General features: G+C 44.1%; 1 protein-coding gene, 1 long non-coding RNA gene, 1 other non-coding gene and 2 pseudogenes across 5 annotated transcripts; 3 read left to right on the top strand and 2 right to left on the bottom strand.

The window, feature by feature from the left end:
• The first annotated feature begins 1,632 nt into the window (after window positions 1-1,632).
• LOC127759813 (receptor-like protein EIX2) lies at window positions 1,633-2,565 on the top strand (annotated as a pseudogene).
• A 7,087-nt stretch (window positions 2,566-9,652) lies between these two features.
• Window positions 9,653-11,278, top strand: LOC127780620 (receptor-like protein EIX1; annotated as a pseudogene).
• Window positions 11,279-12,774: 1,496 nt separating this feature from the next.
• LOC127760524 (uncharacterized) lies at window positions 12,775-21,119 on the bottom strand. Of its 3 annotated transcripts, none has more exons than XR_008015088.1 (6): window positions 20,032-21,119; window positions 17,382-17,578; window positions 16,284-16,516; window positions 16,085-16,148; window positions 15,878-15,979; window positions 12,775-12,896 (listed from the first exon to the last, which is right to left on the bottom strand). It is a non-coding gene; the product is annotated as an uncharacterized LOC127760524 (long non-coding RNA). The 3 variants fall into 3 exon arrangements; XR_008015090.1 differs by lacking the exon at window positions 12,775-12,896 and adding an exon at window positions 16,639-17,071 and having other exon boundaries at window positions 12,903-15,979; XR_008015089.1 differs by lacking the exon at window positions 12,775-12,896 and adding an exon at window positions 12,903-15,795.
• Window positions 16,758-16,831, bottom strand: TRNAM-CAU (transfer RNA methionine (anticodon CAU)). Its single transcript has one exon. It is a non-coding gene; the product is annotated as a tRNA-Met (tRNA).
• A 388-nt stretch (window positions 21,120-21,507) lies between the features above and the next one.
• LOC127780524 (receptor-like protein 12) lies at window positions 21,508-23,082 on the top strand. Its single transcript, XM_052307479.1, has 2 exons — window positions 21,508-21,511; window positions 21,602-23,082. Exons 1-2 carry the CDS (start codon window positions 21,508-21,510, stop codon window positions 23,080-23,082), a joined length of 1,485 nt encoding a protein of 494 aa, XP_052163439.1.
• Window positions 23,083-23,616: the final 534 nt, after the last annotated feature.

Genomic DNA, 23,616 nt, shown 5'->3' with positions numbered 1-23,616 from the left:
GTGGAATCCTTTAAGCCTAATTGCTTCATGATTTGACAATGTGGTGCTACAGTAAATATGTGCTAATAACAAATTAATTAGACTTAATAAATTCGTCTCGCGGTTTATTGACAGATGCTGTAATTAGTTTTTTATTAGTGCTCGAACACCCCATGTGACACCCTATATAATACCTGATATGACACGCCAAAGCTTTACACCCCTGGGTCTAAACACCCCCTCAGTGACTTGGTGAAAATTGGCAACCAAAATCTCAGTCGAATAGTTGTTTACAAAAGTCCTGTTTAGATCCCACCCTAAGATTTTGCTCCTTCACATCGAACATTTGAACACTTGAATGAAGTATTAAATATAGGCTAAAAAATAACTAATTACATAGATTGCGACTACTTTGCGAGACTAATTTTTTAAACTTAATTGCTCCGTGATTTGATAATATGGTGCTACAGTAAACATGTGCTAATGACGGATTAATTAGGCTTAATAAATTTTCTCGCGGTTTACTGACAGATACTGTAATTAGTTTTTTTAGTGCCTAAACACCCCATGCGACACCCTACATAATACATGATGTGACACGCCAAAACTTTACTCCACTTGATATGATCTAGATACACGCAAACCATTTCTAGGCAAATTATAAAGTTGCCTTTCGTGTGTGCCGAAATTCCCCCTGCCCGGGATCTCGCATCCACATTATGCAGAAAATGGAGGTCGTTCGTCCTAACTAATACTCCTACTAACTTGGAATTCCACGGCAGCATCCATCGAAAGGAGTACTTGGAATCTTCATAACCATGGAATTCCACGGGGCAGCATCCATCGAAAGGGAGGTTGTTCGTCCTAATTAATAAGACTCCCCCAACCCCCTCCTCCCCCCCCCCCCCCACCCCCACCCCCTTAAAAAAAAAAAAAAGGGAAAACCCAAACTTATTGTTTCTGTAGACTGCGAGACTTGTATCTTCCGCGAATTATATTTTGAAATATGCATTATTTTTCGTAGTTTTACACATATATACATGTTTCTAAGGTTGTTGTGAAAATATACTTTTCCCGCTGAACGGGAACGAGCCACCGCACCGGCGGCGCATCTTGAAGACGCGGGACCGTGTCAGTCTAGCGGTGCCGCGATACAGTTGTGCGGAACCGACGCAGTTCCGCGGATTGGTTGCGCGGGATTAGTAAGTTAGATTACGTGCGTAGTGTAGCATCCTGTGAGCCGGCATTCCATTGGCTGGCTCGTGCAAAGCATATGCACGTAAGCATGCATGTATTGGAGGAGCATGCGCCATCCCGCATCACCAATCTGCGGGGACGCGACGGTCCCGCAGGGGACAGCCGCGGCACCGCCTCGCCACCACGTTCCCGCTCTCCCAGACCACGGCACCGACGCGGTGCCGCACTTTCAGTGCGCGGGACCGCAGTGATGCCGCTCGTTCAACATGCGTGAACAACCCGGCTGGCGGTTACGTAGCGCTCCCGCATTCCCATCGTGCGGTACGGGTATATTTGTGCTAATTCTTCTTATGCAGATATATAAATACAAATTATTCCAAAGGAAGGTATATTATCAATTTTTTTTCTATCTTCCGCTACGCACATGGATTCTTCATAACCATCCCTTCCATGCGTATTAGTTAATCTGCAATCAATTAGGTACCAAATACAATGGTCAGTACCAAATACTCTGCAATGATCTTGTGGTTGTGGCTACTGATCTCGCAAGCACCATCCATCTGTTGTGTTCATGCGAGATGCATCCCCAGCGAGCGTGATGCCCTCCTCTCCTTCAGAGCAAGCCTCTCGGACCCTGCCGGCCGGCTGTCATCATGGCAGGGTGACGACGACTGCTGCCACTGGAAGGGAGTCCGGTGCAGCAACAGAACGGGCAACGTCGTCGCGCTTAACCTCCGCAACAACGAATTCCAGAACGAGACTCTGAGCTTGCGGGGAGGTGAGATGAGCTCCTCCTCATCCTTCTCCTTGGTTGGTTTACAGCATCTGAGACATCTAGATCTGAGCAGCAATTACTTCAATGGAACCACCATACCTGTCTCCATGGGTTCTCTCAAGAACCTGAGGTATCTCAACCTCTCATGGGCGGGTTTCGGTGGCAGGATACCTTCTCAACTCGGTAATCTCTCCAGTTTGCAATACCTTGATGTTAGCTGGAACGTTTTGCTGTACTCTGATCTTTCCTGGTTGCCACGTTTCTATTCACTGAGGCATCTTGACATGAGTATGGTGGACCTCAGTTCTGCCAGGGACTGGATTCAGTTGGTGAACATGCTTCCTGCACTACAGGTCCTTCGCTTGAATGAATGTTCATGTAATCGTACAGTTTCCACTATATCCCGTTCGAACCTCACAAACCTTGAGGTTCTTGATTTAACTGGAAATCATATTCAGGCTAAACTCACACACATCTGGTTTTGGGATCTCACTGGCCTTAAGGAACTCAGTATTGTTGCATGTGATTTGTATGGACCTATTCCTGATGATTTAGGAAACTTGACATCCCTTCAAGCCATTGATATGCAGGAAAACCATCTGGTGGGTTTGATTCCGGAGACACTGCAAAGATTGTGTGATTTGCAAGTACTGCGTTTGGACGGCAACAACATTAACGGGAGCATATGGAAGCTCATGGAGAGATTGCCAAGGTGCTCAAGGAATATAATGCAGGAGTTGTCATTACGGCGTACAAATTTGACTGGGGAAATACCGATTTGGATTGGGAACATGAGCAGCCTCCGCATTCTCTTAGCCCCTGAAAACATGATAACTGGTCCGGTCCCAGTGGGAGTTGGAAAGCTTGGTAATTTGACGGAGTTGGATCTCAGCTACAATCAACTGAACGGTATCATCTTTAAGGAGCACTTTGCAGGCCTACTGAAATTAGAATATCTGATCTTGTCTCACAACTCCGTACAATTTGCTATCGAACAGAATTGGGTTCCACCATTTAGATTGAACATTATAAATCTCAGGTCATGCCAATTGGGGACCCAGTTCCCAGAATGGCTTAGATGGCAAACTGGAGTCGATATACTTGTTCTTGGAAATGCAAATCTGGATGATGTTATTCCCGACTGGTTCTGGGTGACATTTTCCCGTGCTTCATACTTGCAAGCATCAGAAAATAAGTTGCGTGGCTCATTACCCACAAACCTGAAACACATGTCAGCACAGAATATACATCTCGGGTCCAATTTGTTGACAGGTCGAATTCCACAACTCCCAATGAATATATCACACTTCAATTTGTCTTCGAACTTACTATCAGGGCCATTGCCATTAGATTTCAAAGCTCCACTGCTGGAGGAGCTGTTGCTTGCCAATAATAATATTACAGGCAGAATCCCACCATCTCTGTGCCAGCTGATTGGTCTGAAACGTTTGGACCTGTCAGGAAACCAAATAACAGGAGGTCTTGAGCAAATGCAATGCTGGAAAGAATTTGATAACATGTCCTCCATGACCAGTGCAAACTCTGCAAATAAATTTGGTTCTAACTTACTCAGTCTAGCCTTGAACCACAATGAACTCTCAGGTGAATTTCCTCAATTTCTTCAAAGCGCCACGCAATTACTATTCCTGGATCTTTCACAGAATAGATTTTTTGGAAATTTGCCGAAGTGGTTACCAGAAAGTATGCCATTCTTGCAAATCCTGAGGCTGAGGTCAAATGTTTTCAGTGGCCATATTCCCAAGAACATTACTGATCTTGGCAACCTTCATTTCCTGGACATAGCACACAACAAATTATCAGGACCCCTACCAGACTCCCTAGCTAACTTCAAAGCAATGGCTGCTCTAGTTCAGAAGCAAGAGAACTATATTTTTGAAGAGAGCATACCAATAATCACAAAAGATCAACAGCGTGACTATACTTTTGAAATCTACAAGCAGGTGGTGAATCTTGATTTTTCAAGTAACAGTTTAACGGGGCATATTCCAGAGGAAATACATTTACTCATCGGTCTTACCAATTTGAATTTATCAACTAATCAGTTCAGTGGAACGATCCCAGATCAGATTGGTGATTTGAAGCTGTTGGAATCCCTTGACCTATCTTACAATGAATTATCTTGTCAAATCCCCTCAAGTTTGTCAGCTCTAACCTCTCTGAGCCACTTGAACTTATCATATAACAATTTATCAGGTGTAATACCATCTGGACCACAGCTGCAAACACTCGATAACCAGATTTATATCTATGTTGGAAATCCTGGTCTTTGTGGGGCTCCTCTCTTGAAGAACTGTTCAATTAATGGCGCAAAACAAAGTGAAAACAAAGATACAAACAATATGGAATCTCTCTACCTTGGGATGGGCATAGGATTTCTGGTAGGACTTTGGACTGTGTTTTGCATCATGTTGATGAAAAGAACCTGGATGATTGCTTACTTTCAGATCATTGACAAGTTATATGATAAGGTCTATGTACAAGTGGTTATAAACTGGACTCGCTTGGTGCAAAAAACACAAGGCAATGCAGCATGAAGAGCCTTGTGTTTGCTGCCAGTGAATTATTCGAACTACTCCCTCCGTTTTACAATGTAAGTCATTCTAGCATTTCCTACATTCATACTGATGTAACATTAATATAAATGTGGGAAATGCTTGAATGACTTACATTGTGAAACGGAGGGAGTAGTATCTAAATACCTCATAACTCAATGAATAAGTTCTACTGTTTTACAAGGTAGAAGATGTACTCCATAATTTTTTTTTCCAAGGAAAAATATGTATACTCCAATGGCAACTGCACTATGCCTTCTTTTTTAGTAATCAGACTCCTTTTTTCTCGAATAGCATTGCAATACAGTACTACTTACCGTTTAATCATTTGGATATCAAAATGCTATTTGTAAGATGTGTAGACACCTCGGCATATGGATACGGCTCATTGTAACAGATTTGCAGATCCAGTAGAGTTTCCAAGGGGAAACTTTCATACCTTGGCTTGTGCAGTAATCATTTCTCAGTAGTCAGTACCTTGAGCCATTTCGTTCCTCAATCGATGGAGATATGAGTGAAAAGTGCCAGCCAAACATTGCTGTTTCTTGCTACAGCTACCTTGGATTCGGAATTTGTAGAGCGGATCTGCCTCTGAATCGGGGGCGGTTCCCGTCTCCTCGGAAGTGTGAGGTTTCTCCGGTATAAACCGGACAGCTTGGGGCCCGCCCAGCCACGCTACCTCTGCGGGACAAGCCACCAAGCAAGGGCGGCCCAGCTGAGGAAGAAAACCGTGCGCGGTGCGCTTCCTGACGGCCCCTGATCTCACCGGAAGGATGCGGCACGCGCTAGCCCTGCACTGCAAGGCGCGTGGAAGGCCGGCGGCGGTGAGTCCATCCGCAACTCCCGCCGGCTCTCTGCGGCCAATTGCATGCGGAATAAGTTCACTTAGTGACCCTTAAAAGTGATCGAAATCTAATCCGTGACCCTAAACCACAAAACCGGATATCTCGACCCTCAAACTCTTAAAACCGGTGTAATTTGACTCCTTGACGGTTTTGGAGGACGGTTTTGCTGATGTGGCGCTTACGTAATGGTATTGACTGGGTCGCCTTTACATGTGGCATTTAGGTGGCATTTAGAATTAAAAAATATGTGTAGGGTCCATTTGTCAGTGACAGAAAAGAAACTGTGGGACCCACGTGTCCCATCTCTCTCCCCTCCCTCCACTTCCTTCTCCCTCCTCGCCACTCCCTCTCTCTCCTGCGGCGGGCGGCGAGGGCCGAAGCGGCGGCAGGCGGAGACGGCGGCGAGCGGCGGATGCGCGGGCGTGGCGCGGCGGCCTGCGAGCAGCGGCAGGCACTGGAGTGGCAACGGCGGCGGCGCCCGGGCTCAGCTCCACCGCCTCCTCGTCAATGGCGATCAGGTGTTCCGAGTAGGAGGACGGGCGGGCAGCGGCGGCGGGAGGCACACGCGGCGGGGTCGACGACGTACTCGCCGACCGTCTTCCTCGCATCAGCGCCGCCGGCAAGCGCGGAGGCCACCACCACCACCAGACACAGGAACACGAGAGACAACCGAGCTCCAGCCATTGTGGGCAAAGCAACTCATTCTCGATTCGTCTTGGGCAACTCACAGGACGAGAGGAGAGATATGCATGCAACTCATTCTCGATGGTCTCCTGATATAGATGTAGATAGAGGCGCTAGCTGCACCAGCGAGGCGGCGACCGGCTGCGATCTCGGACGAGTTTGTTCGAGGCGGACCGGACCAGCTGGTTAGAGACACCTGCGCTGCGTGCGTGCTGGCGTGTGATCTTTTTGATCGATCTGATCCCTTGTGTCTCAAGTCGCAGCGAAATGGAGCCAGGTAACGGTCCGCTTGCATTGGTCCCCTCTCCTCCATATCCATCGTGTCTTCTGCGAGGGCAGGCCCCCGATCCGGCTGTAAGCCGCCGCACGCGGATCGGCGGTGATGCTCGTTCGGGTTGGGTGGGTGATGGTGGAGGACGTTGTCGTCGTCGACCCCGCCGCGTGTGCCTCCTGCCGCCGCCGCCCGCCGTCCTCCGGCTCGAACGCCTAGTCGCCGTCGGCGAGGAGGCGGTGGAGCTCAGCCCGGACGCCGCCGCCGTCGTCGCTGCTCCAGTGCCTGTCGTCGCCGCTCCAGTGTCTCCGCCGCTCGCAAGCCGCCGCGCCACGCCCGCGCCTCCGCCGCTTGCCGCCGTATCCGCCCACCGCCGCTCCGGCCCTCGCCGCCCGTTGCGGGAGAGAGAGAGGGAGCGGCGAGGAGGGAGGGGAGAGAGAGATGGGACACGTGGGTCCCACAATTTCTTTTCTATCACTGATAAATAGACCCCACACGTATTTTTAATTCTAAATACCACCAAAACGCCACGTGTAAAGGATATCCGGTCAATACCGCCACGTAGGCACCACGTCAGTAAAACCGCCCTCCAAAACCGCTTAGGGAGTCAAATTGCACTGATTTTAAGAGTTTGGGGGTCGAGATATCTGGATTTGTGGTTTAGGGTCACGGATTAGATTTTGGACCTGTTTGGGGGAGCTTATCCCAGCTGCAGCTTTTCCCAAAAGCTGCTTCTGCTAGAAGCTGCCCCAAACAGTCCACAGCTTCTGAGAATATGTAGTTACAGATTCTGAAAAATGAACTAAGAAGCCATAAGCTAGAGAAGCTGGGTTTCAGAGCTTTTCCAGATTCTCGAAAGTTGGCTACCAAACAGCTGCTTCTCAGAATCTAAAGCTTCCCAAACAGGACCTTTGATCACTTTTAAGGGTCACTAAGTGAACTTATTCCATTGCATGCGCAGGAGGGCAGTGGGTGGGCGTGGGCCACGGCCCGGCCGATATATGATCCAGCCGTACTAGATTGCGGCCCACACAAAGTCCGAAAAGTGTGTCTGTCACGCATGTTTAGTCCATTATTACGCATTTACATTGAAAGATTTTAAGGAATAAGTTCACCTGAGGTTCCTCAACTTAACAGCGAGATTTTTTTGACATCCCTTAACTATAAAACTAGAAGTCTTCACCCCTAAACTATACAAAACCGTCCAACTTAAGTCCCATGGCAATACAGATGCGTGGTTTCGCTAACGTGGCATCTGAGTCAACAAAATAAAAATAAAAAAAATGTGGGTCCCACATGTAAGTGAAATTAGATAGAAAATGTGGGGACCACATCTTTCTTTTCTCTTTTTTTTTCTTCTCTTCAGCTCCTCTCTAGGGAGGCTGCCGCCAGCGGCAGATGGGGGCGAGGCGAGCCTGACCGAGCTCCGCCGCCACCGCCACCACACTGACGCACACGCGCTCGTCTGCTGTCGCTTCCTCTGCCCCCTGCGCCGTCGCTTCCCCTACCCCCTGTGCCCCCGCTCCCGACGGCGAAGAGGTCCCCTACCCCCTGCGACCCCGCTCCCGGCGGCGAAGAGGTAGTCCCGGGACATTACTTGAGGACCAGCAGCGCCGCCGCCTCGACCGGATCTGGGAGCGTCCCACTACCACGACCGATGCGCCCCACTGTCACGCCCCCACGCCACCTCCTCGCCGCCATGGATGCAGCGGCCACTGTTGGTGGTGGTGGTCGTCATCGATGGCATCACGACGCCGTTGTGGCTACGGCTTCATTCGCCGCCATCGCCATCCCCATCGTCCAGGAACCAGTGAACCACGCGTTGCAGAAGACGGACACGATGAGGAAGCTGTGCGCAAGCGCGACGTGGAGCTTGCGGCCGTCGACGGGATCCTCCGCGGTGGCAGGCGGCGAGGGGCGGATGGGGCAGGAGTGGGCATAGGTGGAGGTGTGCCGGGTCGACGACGGCGGCTGGAGATGGTGATGGGCGGCGGCATCAGCTTGGCCTTGGCGGGCCTATAGGAACCGAACGGCCTCGGGGTCGGGAAGAGGACGGCGGAGGTGGTGAGGCGCGGGAGCTTCGCGTCGGCTTCAACTTCCACAAGTCCTCGTCGTCTCTCGCCGCCCTCCTCGCCGGCGGAAGCTCGCCAACCACGCGCTCGTCCTCGGCGCCACCTTCCTCTAAAGCTTAGCCGCCGTGATGAGGTGCTCCTCCGCTCCGACGGCAACGGGGAGCTCGTCCACGCCATGGGCGTCGAGCTCGATGTCTGGTCCCGCCGCCGCCGCCGCCTTGTCGCCGGCCGACCTCCTCGTCTCCAGACTCGCCACCGCTGTTGCCGCCTCCTCCCCATCTGCCGGTCGCCCTGCAGAACAAAAGTGAGAGAGAGAAGAGAGAGGATGCGTAAGACAGATGACGTGGGGCTGATACGTGGGCCCCATATATTTTTTATTTATTTATTTTGCTGACTAGGATGCCCCGTCAGCGAAACCAGGCATCTATATTGCCATGGGACCTAAATTGGATGGTTTTGTATAGTTTAGGGGGTGAAGATTTCTGGTTTTGCTGTTAAGGGACGTCAAAAAATCTTGCAGTTAAGTTGAGAGACCTTCGGTGAACTTATTCCAAGATTTAATAGCCGCCGCTTCTAACTAGGCGAAGTCCTGTTCTAAAAAAAAAACTAGGCGAAATCCAGGGTACCACGCTGGCGCAGTGGCGCTGCTCACTTGCCGCGAACGAACAAACCATACGCGTTCCGCAACTCTCGTGTCGTGGTGACCTATATCGATCACACAAACGAGCTGTCCGGTAAAATTCCTGATTGAATCGTTTGGACTTGTTCTGTAACAGTCTTTCACGAAAGCAACCATCTGGAAATCAACTGCAATCAGCACTCAACCAAGCATCTCACTGACTCGGTCAATATTGGCAACCAAAATCTTCGTGGTTCTCCTTAGTCGACGAATTGTTCACAAACCATTCTACCTCAAAGGAAAGAAAAAATGGCTCTGAATAAACCCTTGATGTGTACCAGGGTCACACATCCCCTGGAAGTCAGGGCCTACCAAGCAGGCTCGCTGGTATGACATTATGTTGGAAATGAAGGGCGATCTTCCTAATAACTTGGAATTCCATGCCATAGAGAGCTTCTTGACCCATAGCCTCGCTGAACAAACCATGGGTGGCAGCATTCATACAAAAGAGTAGGAAAATGGGAGATTGCAACGTACAGAACGGGGGATGCGGCATATTTTAGCCCAACACAATTGCAGGTTGCAGCTGGCATAGAGAAACAGAGTCGTTGCAAAGCAAAAAAAAAAAAAAAACGCCATGGACATGTTTCGAAGCTTTCCCATCCTAATGGTCGTAGTCTCGCTGCTGTTCACCCAAACCAGCTCCATAGATCATGCCTCGTCCGACGCCGAGAGGACCGGCGGCTGTATTCCGAAGGAGAGATCTGCTCTTCTGGCCTTCAGAGCAGGTTTATCAGACCCTGGAAACATCCTTTCGTCATGGAAGGGTGATGACTGCTGCCACTGGAAGGGAGTCCGGTGCAGCAACAGAACTGGCCATATAGTCAAGCTCGATCTCCAAACCCGTGGCTGCTACAGCCCAGGATATCCATGGGTTAAGGGCTTATTCGGAACGAAGGATAGGAAAAACGTAGGATAGGAAAAGTGTAGGAAAATGATAGGAATTCACGTGGAAAACAGAGGATTGAAAACACAGGAAAACATGAGATAGTATCGTTCGGATGTGCACTGGGAAACATATAGAAATTGTACAGTAATCTATGTATTATCAATCTTCCTTAATCCACATTCACAGGAACACAACAGTTGCTTAATGATCGATTGCCTCGATCTGAAGCAAAGGAAAATAAAAATGAGATCTGAGTGGATGGTTTCTTTCCTACGGTTTTCCTGTGAAATCAGCCACGAGGGAATCTTTCCTTCAATTTTCCTGTGGCTGGTTAGAGCAATCCGAATGGAAGGAAAGGAAAATTTCCTAGTGAACAATATTCCTCCAAAAATCCTATGGAAACCCTGTAATCCGAACAAGCCCTAAGTCGGAACCAGGACTGGGAGGCAACATAAGCTCCTCATTGCTTGTCTTACAACAGTTGCAATATCTGGACCTGAGCTGTAACAAGTTCAGTGGGGTTCGCATACCGGAGTTCTTTGGTTCTCTCAAAAACTTGAGATATCTCGACCTTCAGTGGAAGGATACCACCGCAGCTCGGTAATCTCTCCAACTTGCACTACTTACATATAACTTCCTATTCCAGTGATGTATACTCCACGGATATCACTTGGTTGTCACGCTTGTCTTCCCTAGAGTACCTAAACTTGGACGGTGTGAATCTCAGTACTGCGGTGGACTGGCTTCTGGTTTTGAACGTGCTTCCATCTCTTAAAGCTCTCATTTTGCCTGGATGCCAACTTAGTACCAGCGTTGATTCTCTTCCATATTACAACCTAACATCCCTTGAAACACTAGACCTTTGGGCTAACAATTTCCACAAGAGGATCACACCCAACTGGTTTTGGGATTTAACTAGACTTAAGTATCTAGATATCACCGGGAATGGTTTCTATGGCCCGTTTCCCTACGAGATAGGAAATATGACCTCTATCGTCGAACTTCGTTTATCGTTGAATAAACTTGTGGACATGATACCAGCGAACATGAAGAACCTATGTAACTTGGAAAGGTTTAGTGCCTACGATACCAACATCAATGGAAGCATAACAGAGTTATTCAATCGATTGCCCAGATGTTTCTCGAATAAGTTGCAAAAATTGTTTCTACCGAGCTGCAATTTGACTGGAAGGCTGCCAACAACATAGACTCAAATTTGAGCTGGCTTGATCTCAGAAATAACAATCTCACGGGTCCAATTCCACTCTGGGTAGGCAAGCTTACAAATCTAACAATATTGGATCTCAGCTTCAACAAACTGGAAGGGGTCATACATGAAGGCCATTTATCAGGCCTAGCAAGGATAGATTGGTTGACCTTGTCTAACAACCTCCTAGCCATCAGAGTGAATTCAACCTGGGTTCCTCCTTTCAAGCAAATAACACAAATTGAACTTAGGTCCTGCCAGTTAGGGCCTAAATTCCCAACTTGGCTCAGATGGCTAACAAATGTAGATAATCTTGATATCTCAAACACAAGCATATCTGACAAGGTTCCCGACTGGTTCTGGATTGCAGCATACTCAGTGACATATCTGAATATGAGGAACAATAATATTAGAGGAGTCCTCCCATCTTCAATGGAATTCATGAGAGCAGTTGCAAGATATCAGTTCCAACCAGTTTAGTGGTCCAGTACCCAAGCTTCCGGTGAATTTAACCAGTTTAGATCTCAGCAAAAATAATTTATCTGGGCCTCTGCCATCAGACCTAGGGGCGCCATTTCTAGATGCACTTATTCTATATGACAACTCAATTTCTGGTGCAATTACATCTTTGTGCAAAATGCACTCTCTGTTGTTGCTGGATATTTCAGGAAACAAGCTGACTGGACCAATTCCTGATTGCATAGCCAATTCAAGCTCAGAAATCTCCACAGGTTTAAGTATCTCTAATTTGAGCTTAAGAAACAATAACCTCTCCGGGCAATTTCCTTCTTTTCTTCAGAACTGCAAAAACCTTATTTTTCTGGATCTTAGTTATAATCAATTCTTTGGAACACTGCCAGCATGGATTGGGCACAAGTTACCTTCTTTGGTATTCTTACGGTTGCGTTCAAATAATTTTAGTGGTCGCATTCCAGCTGACCTTACAAGCCTAGTTGGCCTTCAATATTTGGATCTTGCACATAACAACTTTTCAGGAAGGATACCAAATTCTTTGGTGAAATTGCACGGAATGTCACTACCTCTATACCAAGATGAACTTTCCTGTGCTATTAGATCTGAATCAGGGATGGATTCTAATGAACTGGTTGATTATATAGAGAACATAACTGTAGTCACAAAAGGTCAAGAACGCCTATATACAGGTGAAATCATATATATGGTGAACATTGATATATCTAATAATAATCTTACTGGAGAGATTCCTGATGAGATTATCAGTCTTATTGCATTGACAAACCTGAACTTATCATGGAATAGCTTAAGTGGACAAATTCCTGATAAGATTGGCTCATTGTCACAATTGGAGTCCCTCGATTTGTCACACAATGTGCTTTCTGGTGGGATTCCCAGCAGTATAACATCTCTTACCTACTTGAGCCACATAAATTTGCCCTACAATAATCTTACTGGAAGAATTCCATCGGGAAATCAACTCGACGTTCTTGAAGACCCTGCGTCTATATATGTTGGAAACATTGGTCTATGTGGGCATCCTCTACCAAATAACTGCTCTATCAATGATGATCCGAAAATTGAACAAGGTGAATTGGAAGAGGTGTCATTTCGCCTCAGCATAATCATCGGTTCTGTGGTTGGCCTCTTGCTAGTATTCTATTTTATGCTCTTCAGCAGTAGATGGAGATATACTTGCTTTGTGTTTGCCGATGGCTTGTATGACAGAACGTATGTTCAAGTGGCCATAGCCTGCAGGAGGTTATGGAGGAGAAACTGAGGACAAATGGTACATCTTGAAAAAAATAATTATAAAAATAGTCATGCACAGAACGGGCAGGTGTGAAAAATTGAAATATAGTGTCTATAGCAATTAGTGGCTTTTTTTTCTTATCCACCACTAGGCATGGGTGTTTGTATTTTCCTGGAGATTTAATTCTTGAACGTCGTACATGCTTTTAGTGGTAAAGCACGTACCTCCACTACATGATGTTACGTCTCTAAAATCTCATTTGAACGTGTGAAGGATACATCTACTTGGTTAGTTTACATTTTTATAAAAAGTAAACTAACTGTGATATGTTTGCTATCATGATACGACATTTGCGATGTTCCTTAGCAATAGTTTTGTCTTTGATATTCCGACATTTTTGGTATTGTTTTTATTTCCGATGCTATTTTGATTACATATTTCAGGGGAAAACAATATGGTAACGGAAAAGGTTAGGATAATTTTTCGACCGTTTTTATCACTAGTAGCGGGTATTCTCTGCCAAGTGTTTCTGGCTTTGATGAAATACAATTTTGGCATGTTTAATTGCTTTGGGCGCTTATTCTACGAAACTTTTGAGACCCAAACCAAATGCAAGCAGTTTTGATACCTCGATACTGTTTCACGAGACTCGAGATGTTTACTAATTTGGTGGTGGCCGTGTCTACGGTCGGAGGAGGCATGACGGTCTCGGACGGCTAGCCGGGGCCGTGGCAGACGGCCGCACTTGGCCGGCACAGCAGTGTTTGGAGGGGTTAGAGGCCGGCTTGGCGCAGAGAGGCGCAGTCAATGGCAGTGGAGGCCGGCAAGGCGCAAGAAGCGCGGCCGGCGGCGAGGAGGCCGGCTTGGCGCGAGAGGTGCAGCCGACGGTGGGAGGCCGGACTGGCGCAAGAGGCGCGGCCGGCAGTAAAGGAGGCGATCACGGTGTGAGGCTTTCGGGGGGTGTGGCGCGGTCTTCGGCGCACGAAGGCTGGCCGGTGGGGGGCAACGGTGCAGTGGTCTCACATGTCGGCAAAGGTTGTGCAGTGGTGGAGCATTGATGCGTCAGCCGTGGACTTGCAGGTGATGAGCAGCGAGTGAAAACCCAGCCCGGCCTTGGTCAGACCGACAACGATGGTCCATTCCCCCTCCTGAGGGCGTTGTCATGCCGTCTCATCTCTCAAGGGTGTTTGCCGGGCGAAAGCCCAGTCTTGGCTCTTTTGAGTCCCTGACGGACGGCGGCGGCGGTTTTTCGTCGTTTCTCTCCTTGGAGACGTCGTTTAGGTATCCCATGTCGAAACCACTCGAACGATTGGTGCAAGCACACTCTATTGGAGTTGGGCTTTGTGTTGGTTTTAAGGCGTTTTTGGGCATTCTTGTCTGTTTCCTTTGTTGGTCTAGCGGCGGTCGGTCATGCTTAGCGGTGGCCGGTCCGGTGCTAGCCTTCTCCCGGACCTGTGTGTTGGCGCCGTCGATGTGTGGGTGGTGGTATATTTTTCCCCTTTTCCTGGTTACTACTTTCCAGGGTTATAATCTTGTAATTTTTTTCTGCTCTATCAATAGAACTTCGCACTGTCTCGTACGAGTCGTTAAAAAAAAAGAGATGTTTACTAATTCAAATCAGACTGGTTTATACTGAAGATGATTATCATCACACCTGTACACGAACTCAGAGAAGCGGAAGCATGTCCAAGAAAACACTGAAAAATAAGATGGCAAATAAAAACAAGACTTTCCTTTTAAAGAGGCGGATCAGCCTCTGGAAGGGAAGGCCATGACAGATCGGCGACCTGGCCGCCACACCGACCTCTGAATCGGGGGCGGCTCCCGTCTCCTCTAAACCGTGAGGCTCTCCGGTCTAAGCCGGGAAGCTTGGAGCCCGCCCAGCCACGCTGCCATTGGGATCGACTTCCCATCAATCGTTGCTGCAACACACTTCGGTCAGGCATACGCCCGAACACCTCGAGGGGATCGTCGTCCTCCACCGCCCGACCACCCGGCAAGCCGCCACGGAAGGAAGCAACCGTGGCGCTTCCTGATCCCTGGACCTCGCGCGTCGGCAGCCGACAGGATGTGGCACGCGCTAGCCCTGCACTTCAGGGCACGTGGAAGACCCGCGGCGGCCTACGGCGAGTCGGTCCTGCAAACCCGGGTGTCGCTAATGCGCGACTGAACGCGCGCCTCCCGGCGTGCGCGCGGGCAAGATGACAAAAAACGGAAGACGACACGCTTGCCGCGCGCGTGGGCCTTTCCTTTCCCTTTCCAGCGCGCGCGTGGGCCTCCCCTTTCTCTTTCCAGCACGTGTGTGTGGGCTTTCTCTTTTCCGTGCGTCTCCCAGCCCATATGGCCTAGTTTAAATCCTGACTAGTTTCATTTTTTCCCTTTACCTTTGTTTTTCTGGGATGGGGTATATTAGGGATAGAAGTGGATGGGGAGACAATGTAGAAGTAACTTTCATTTGGAAAATACATGAGATCACATATAAGTAACTTTTATTTGAAAATGTATGAATCTTTCATCCCAAACGTGAAAAAGACCATACTATGTTAATAAAAAAAACATGAGGTGCAACCTCATATTTAGGCTCATACGAGTCTGTGACTTAGATAGCAATTGTTTACAATAGATTTGCACAAGGTAGCTACTTCAAAAAAGAAAAAAAAAATAAAAACATACTATGTTGGAGTAAATCAACAAATATTCTTGACTGATATATAGAATTCAAAAGGCACATGTCCAGTTATGGGGGTAAAAAGAAGCCTATGATCGAAAAATGACTTCCCATATTTGGTCCCAAAACTAAGTTTTTGTCCACTCCCTGATTTGTACATATATAGAAAATGGCAGCATGCATTGCCAAAAAATGAATACTTTCTATCTGTAATCATTGAGCTGCCAATCCTTGAGAAATTGAAAACACAGATATAAGAAAAGAAACCCTAAACCAGATTAGGTAAAAAAAAAAGCCTAGAAAAAAACTCACATATTTTTTCATGATAGCTATGGTCTCAGGATTATGCTTTGTGTTATATCGATGTGTAATTATGTATAGTGTCAACATCTCACGCAATACCTTAGTGTCTTCCTGTTTCAATTACATTATAAAAAAAATGCAAGGAAATTAGGAGGAACGATAGAAACATAAAGAAGGTACGTTAGAAAAATGTGAGTGAGATAAACTTTTACTCACAGGTGTGAATGATAAATGTGTGTTTCCATCATGATTCTGGATCATTTTCATGGTATAAACGCCACTGTCGCAACCGTGTATTTTTTCCCAAAAATGAATCAAATTAATTATGTATTAGAAAACTTTGGCTGACATACAAATAGAAAAATGAAAAAAATAACTATTGATACATTATTGACAGAGGACAGAAAAAACTAACTCTTTTGTTGACAGTGAAACGCTTCGGATAGAAATCTCCATGCTATAAACATTAACTCTAATAGATCTTGGATATGCAAGCTTAAAGGTCCGTTTGAAGTTCCATATGACATATTCTGCCTAGGATCGCAGTTCATCTAACTTAGAGTTAGGACAAAGCACCTCAAAAATCTTCTGTCTGAAATTAGCAACTACAAGATACCAGCAACCTGTTGACTGTAGTGGAAGAAAAATCTGTTCGGCAATGAAAATAAAACAAATTGAAGACCATAGAAAAAGGAAGAAGATTATGTAAAACTTAAAGAAAAACAAGTAGTACTACTACTATTAAAAAACATAAAAAGAATAAAACTCACCATATCCATTATGTCAAGCTTGTAGCCTTGATTTGGTTCAGTAAATAGATTGCTAATTCACCACCCAGCCCTCTACCATATCTAGACAAATAGAATAGTCCTTTTATACAGACTGCTAAGTGCGGAGACGGGAATCGAACCCGTGACCTCAAGGTTATGAGCCTCGTGAGCTACCAAACTGCTCTACTCCGCTCTGGAGCGCTGGAAACCGGTGGACGAAAAAGGTTGAATACAGGCCTCTACCATGTCTAGACAAATAGAATAGTTATTTTATACAGAATGGAGCGGGTAGCGGGAATCGAACCCGCATCGTTAGCTTGGAAGGCTAGGGTTATAGTCGACGTTGGTTGATTATTATTAACGTCTCTAATTCAAAACCGAACACGAAATTTTGATTTCATTCGGCTCCTTTATAAGGATCTTGGAAAAGACTCTGCAGTTTTAATTTGAAAAAAAAAAGATAAGTTAAAAGGGTAAAAAAAAAGAGAGAAAAGAACTAGAGTTTGGTAGCAGGAAGTGAGAATTACAAAATTAATAGTAACAAAAAACAATATTGTTGCAATAATGGAAAATGAGAAAAGAAAGGGCCTGTTCGGCAGCCCTATACAGCGGCTGTGCAGCCGCTGCAGCTGCAGCTGCTACCATTGATCTTCTATGCATTTCACTGTAGCAGCTAGCTGCCAATTAGAACTACCGAACAGGCCCAAAATCATTAGAAAGAGGGTGGTGGTGGATGATCTTACAGTTGTCACATTTTACAATGTGTCTAGAACATAAATTTGTAGGTAGGTGACCAAGTTTATCCATTTCAAATTGTTCTGTCATTACAGCCTCAGCCATCATGTCCATGACATACTTGTTTATTCTGCCATACACTTGCATACAGCAGCCAAAAGTTTTGTGATCAACCCAATTATTGTTTATTTGAATAATCCGAGGGCTGTAGAAAAAAAAAATTAAAGGAAATTGCACCATCGTGAGTAAGTTATGCAAGAAAAAGACTAGCATAAAGTTGCTTATAGAAGCAATGTTATGGGTGATTATGTGTTCATACATGGGAAAAAAATGTATATTGTAGAAGCAATTTATGCTGACAGGTGCGAACTTTGCTATAGCAAAGTTTGTATCAAAGAGTACAAACTTTTTATATACAAAGTTTATATTAGGAGTACAACCTTTATACTTATAAATTTTATATAAGTATAAAGTTTATATGTATACGTATAAAGCAATATAATTAAGTTTATATACATATACAGTTTGTAAGTATAAAGTTTGTACTAGGGATTACAAACTTTATATATGTACATATAAAGTTTATATATGTATATGCATGCAACAGCCAAAAGTTTTGTGATTAACCCAATTGTTGTTTATTTGAATATTTTGAGGGCTGTAGGAAAAAAAATTAAAGGAAATTGCACCATTGTGAGTGGGCGCGGCTCTTTATACTACTATACTATTTTATACTACTACGAATACTATACAATATGTACATATATATAAATTTTATATTACACTATGCAAAGATTGTACATATGTATATAATATATATATGTATAAACTTTTAATGTATATATATATATATATATATATATATATATATAAAAAGTTGGTAGTAGCACATATACAAACTTTGTATACACGCATATACCAACTTTGTATACGTGTATACAGAATTTATATATGTGTGCATAGTTTGTATACGTACGTATAAAAACCCAAAAAATACACGTATACAAAGTTTGTATACGCGTATACAAAGTTTGTATACGTACATATAAAAACCAACAAATACACGTACACAAAATTTGTATATGCGTATACAAAGTTTATATTTGTACATATAAAAAGTTTATATACATACGTATTAAAAACTGAAAAAGATACGGAAAGAAAAAACAGAAAAAAAAGGAAATGGAAGGTACGGAAGAAAAACATATAAAAAAAGAGAAACCGAAAAAAAACATAAAAAGCGGGCGCTCACAAGAAAAGAGAAACCGAAAAAAGAAGTTTATATATGTACATATAAAGTTTGTAAAGTATAAAAGTTTATAGTAGGGAGTACAAACTTTATATATGTACATATAAAGTTTGTATATGTATATGTATGGATGAATATTCCCATGTGGGAAATGAAAAAAGAAGTAGAAAAAATAATATTAGTGTATGCAACTAAAAAATGTGATGGGGGTATTATGTTTTCATACATGGGCAAAAAAAAATAAGAATTTGTACCAACAATTTATGTTGACATGTCTGAATTTTGCTATAGCAAAGTTTGTATTAGGTAGTACAAACTTTGTATGTACCAAATTTGTTAGGTATAAAGTTTGTACTCCCTAATATGTATATACATACATATAAAGTTTATATGAGGGAGTACAAACTTTACATGTACAGAGTTTGTACGTTTAAATTTTGTACTCCCTAATATGTATAAAGTTTATATTTGGGAATACAAACTTTATACGTATAAATCCATGGCTGATAGATCATATATACTTATCTATCTGTTGTGAGTTTCAAAAACATGGGAGACAAAGACTGTCTAGCTCTAGTTCTGCTGATGAATTTCTGAACACCATGATTTATATAAAAGTGGAGATAGAGATTCAGACAACTATAAAAACAGCTTTGAAAGTATGGCAAATTTTCAGTATTAAACTACTAAGACCCAATGCATGGTCTAACCTCTCACCTATGAAAAAAAATAAAAATACAACAATATTCACCGTGCTTTTTGAATGATATTATTACCAACACTCGCAAAACCATGCCTACACCATATATTATACATAGAGAGGTTGTTGCTACTTCTTCTGGCAGCTAGCTGGCCTCCAAAAAAAGAAAACATATGGAATCTCCATGAAAATCATAAATTAAAAAATACTGATATACCATAAATCAAGAGGGCCAAAAAAAAAAATCTACTGATAAGCTAATTATAAACTATATTAAAGACACTGACTAGCAGATGGTGGTCACGCCACACTCACCCCCCCCCCCCCCCCACACACACCCATCATCAGACGCACTCATCTAGTGGGGAATGCAAGAAGTAGACGACCTCAATTTGAATTCATATATGAAATCCTTAGTTCAAGTATGATATAGGAAGTTCCACATATTATTTTCTCTCTACAAAGCCACTGAAGAATGTCCATAAGAACCCTGCACCCCAAACCAAAAGAACTATAGGCCAAAACTGTCTCTACAACCTTGTTATATAATATTTGACATGAAAAATACTAGTCAAAGAGTAAATTGCTGTATGATACTTGGATTAACAGTAAAAGTTGCTCAACCACAATGGCTGCTACATACATAAAGAGCACCACGTAAAACTTTGAAAAAGACCAGAGCAGTATAGTGAATTATGTATTTATTTACCTTTTGGGCTTTTGCAAATGCTCTTGTGCATATTGACCTCAGCCACCCAAGATACTTGGACTCAACAAATTCTATTCTGAACAAAAGACAAGATCAATGGTATAAGTGGGCTGCAAAAACTTGGCCAATTCATTCTCTGCCCTACATTTGTAGTGTTTGTTGTAGTAGAATCATATAAGAACAGAAAACTAAAACATTGTGTAACAAACTGCATATCTATGATTGAACTCCTGAAATTTCTGAAACAATTACACTACTGAAGGCTGTGAAACTGAAATCTCCACATGACTGTTTCAACCATCTATTTTACACCCAATCGGTAAGAATTAATCACATAGAACAGTACAGCCTCGCAGGTCCAAAAACCTATACCTCCAAAATGGTTAACGATGGTGCATATCAACTGCTACGCACAACACAAACAGACGAAAAACTCCAAGCTGTTCCCCATCTCCAAATGAACAAATAGAGCATGCTATCAAAAACTATTCGCAAAATCAAATAAGTTGTTCCACTTATAACATAGCGCGTGAGCTAAATAATCAAACATCCAAAATGAATAATCCCGCCGCATAAAATTGATACCCTGCTGTAGTCATTTAGCACATAGGAATAAATAAATCGTCGGATAAATCGCCGTAACCCTAATAAAATCGCTGGAAAACAAAGGGGAAACGAAGGAGAGATTTGGGGAAATTATAACTCAGGAGCAAACCCTAGAGATCCGTTCAAATAGGAGCAAAACCCTAGAGTTCCATTCAAATCAGGAGCAAAACAACTACAGATCCGTTCAAATCAGGAGCATATTCATACACTCATCCAACGTATCATCCAAATCAGAGAGCGAAATCTAGTGTTCTGTTTGGAGATTGAAAACAAAAATGGCGAACAAAAAACTCGTGAACGAATTTCCAAAAACTGAAAAGGGACGGGTGATGACGAAAATGAAACGGAGAACTCATCGGAGAAATCGCCGGGGAAAATCGGAGATATCGCCGGGACTCGTCGCCGGAAAAATCGCCAGAGAGAAGAAAGCGGCGGAGACCGGGAAAGGGGAAACCGAGAAAGAAATTGCGTTCAAAACAGTAACGGCCGTTTCCTCTACTCCAGGTGCGCGAAAAAAAAAGAGAAAAAGGAAACCCTCCGGGTGGAGAGGGGAAAACCCACGACACGAAGAAGCCCAAAAACAGAGGCCCATGGATTTATAGAAACAGTCAGAGGAAGAGTTGGGCTAGAAGTAGTAGGGCTGAACTCGCCGCGCGCGAGCGCGCGCGCGCGACTAGTCGCTTATTAGCGATTTCGTGCAAACCCCGTCCGCGCGCCTCGAGGTTTGCTAGCGGCGGCGCAGTGGATGGGCCACAACTAAGCCGATATATGGATCCAGCCTACATTCCGGCCCACACAAAGTCCCGAAAGCCGCTTAGCTCGCTGCTCACTTGTTTGCCCAACTCTTCCTCTGACTGTTTCTATAAACCCATGGGCCTCTGTTTTTGGGCTTCGTGTCGTGGGTTTTCCCCTCTCCACCCGGAGGGTTTCCTTTTTCTCTTTTTTTTTCGCGCACCTGGAGTAGAGGAAACGGCCGTTACTGACATTGATATTCTTGTTCTTGAAAATACAAAATTGGATGATGTTATTCCCGATTGGTTCTGGGTGACATTTTCCCGAGCATCGTTCTTGCAAGCATCACGCAATAGGTTGCGTGGCTCATTACCGGCAAATCTGAAACACATCTCAGCAGATCATATATACCTCGGGTCCAATTTGCTAACAGGTCAAGTTCCGCAACTCCCTATGAATATATCACACTTGAATTTGTCTTCGAACTTATTGTCAGGGCCATTGCCATCGGATCTCAAAGCTCCACTACTGGAGGAGCTGTTGCTTGCCAATAATCAAATCAGTGGCAGCATCCCACCATCTATGTGCCAATTGATTGGTCTGAAACGTTTGGACCTGTCAGGAAACAAAATAACAGGGAATCTTGAGCAAATGCAATGCTGGAAAGAATCTGATAACACATCATCCATGACCAACATAAACTCTGGAGATAAATTTGGTTCTAATATGCTTAGTCTAGCCTTGAACCACAATGAACTCTCAGGTGAATTTCCTCAATTTCTTCAAAGTGCCTCGCAATTACTATTCTTGGATCTTTCATACAATAGATTTTTTGGAAGTTTGCCAAAGTGGTTACCAGAAAGAATGCCAAACTTGCAAATCTTGAGGCTGCGGTCAAATATTTTCCATGGCCATATTCCAAAGAACATTATTTACCTTGGTAAACTTCATTTTCTGGACGTAGCACATAACAACATATCAGGATCCATACCAGACTCCTTAGCAAACTTCAAAGCAATGACTGTTATAGCTCAGAATAGTGAGGACTATATTTTTGAAGAGAGCATACAAGTAATCACAAAAGATCAACAGCGTGACTACACCTTTGAAATCTACAATCAGGTGGTTAATCTTGATTTTTCATGTAACAAGTTAACAGGGCATATTCCAGAACAAATACATTTACTTATTGGACTTACCAATTTAAATTTATCAAGTAATAAGTTCAGTGGAACAATCCCTGAACTAATTGGAGATTTGAAGCAGTTGGAATCCCTTGACTTGTCCTACAATGAATTATCTGGTGAAATCCCCCCAAGTTTGTCAGCTCTAACTTCTCTGAGCCACTTGAACATATCATACAACAATTTATCAGGCACAATACCATCAGGATCACAGCTACAAGCACTCGATGACCAGATTTATATCTATGTTGGAAATCCTGGTCTTTGTGGGCCTCCTCTCTTGAAGAACTGTTCAACTAATGGTACACAACAAAGTGTCTATGAAGATGGAAGCCATATGGGATCTCTCTACCTCGGGATGAGCATAGGATTTGTGATTGGTCTATGGACTGTGTTTTGCACCTTGATGATGAAGAGAACCTGGATGATGGCTTACTTTCGGATCATTGACAATTTATATGATAAGGCCTATGTACATGTGGCTATAAGCTGGAGTCGCTTGATGCGAAAAAACCAAGATGCAGAGTGAAGAGCCTTGTTTCCACTGTAAGTGGATTATTCGATCTATTAGTATCTAAATACCTAGTAACTCAATAAGTTTAAGTGTTTTACTATTCCCAAGTGGCTATTTACTATTCCTACTAGAATATTTGTCTGTAAGGTGGTTGACATTCTGTTGTCCTTGTATTATATATGGTGTTGTATAGTTTTTTTTTTTTTAGCTGGATGAATTGAAGTTATCAAGGTAATGACAACACTCTGCCTTTTCTTGTAATCAATTATATTTTCTCAAAGAGGACTACAATACTTACTTGCCTGCATATCATAGCGCTAGTTGCAGGGTGTGTAAAAACTTATAGAGTAAATTTCACAAAACTACACATTTTGTAGTCCAAGTTGCAGAAAACCACACACATATTGACATTTGGCACTTAAGTACATATATTTTGGTAGTGTAGTTTCACAAAACCACACTATCAATGAATGGATTCACCCGCGAGATGACGTGACTGTTTCATCTAGGACGAGGACATGTCATCCTATTACCAGCCATCGCACGAAA

The sequence above is a fragment of the Oryza glaberrima genome, chromosome 1 (assembly GCF_000147395.1).
Source record: "Oryza glaberrima chromosome 1, OglaRS2, whole genome shotgun sequence".
NCBI lineage: Eukaryota > Viridiplantae > Streptophyta > Magnoliopsida > Poales > Poaceae > Oryza > Oryza glaberrima.
The sequence above is the reverse complement of the archived record's forward strand: the minus strand, read 5'-3'. Positions and strand labels throughout refer to the sequence as shown.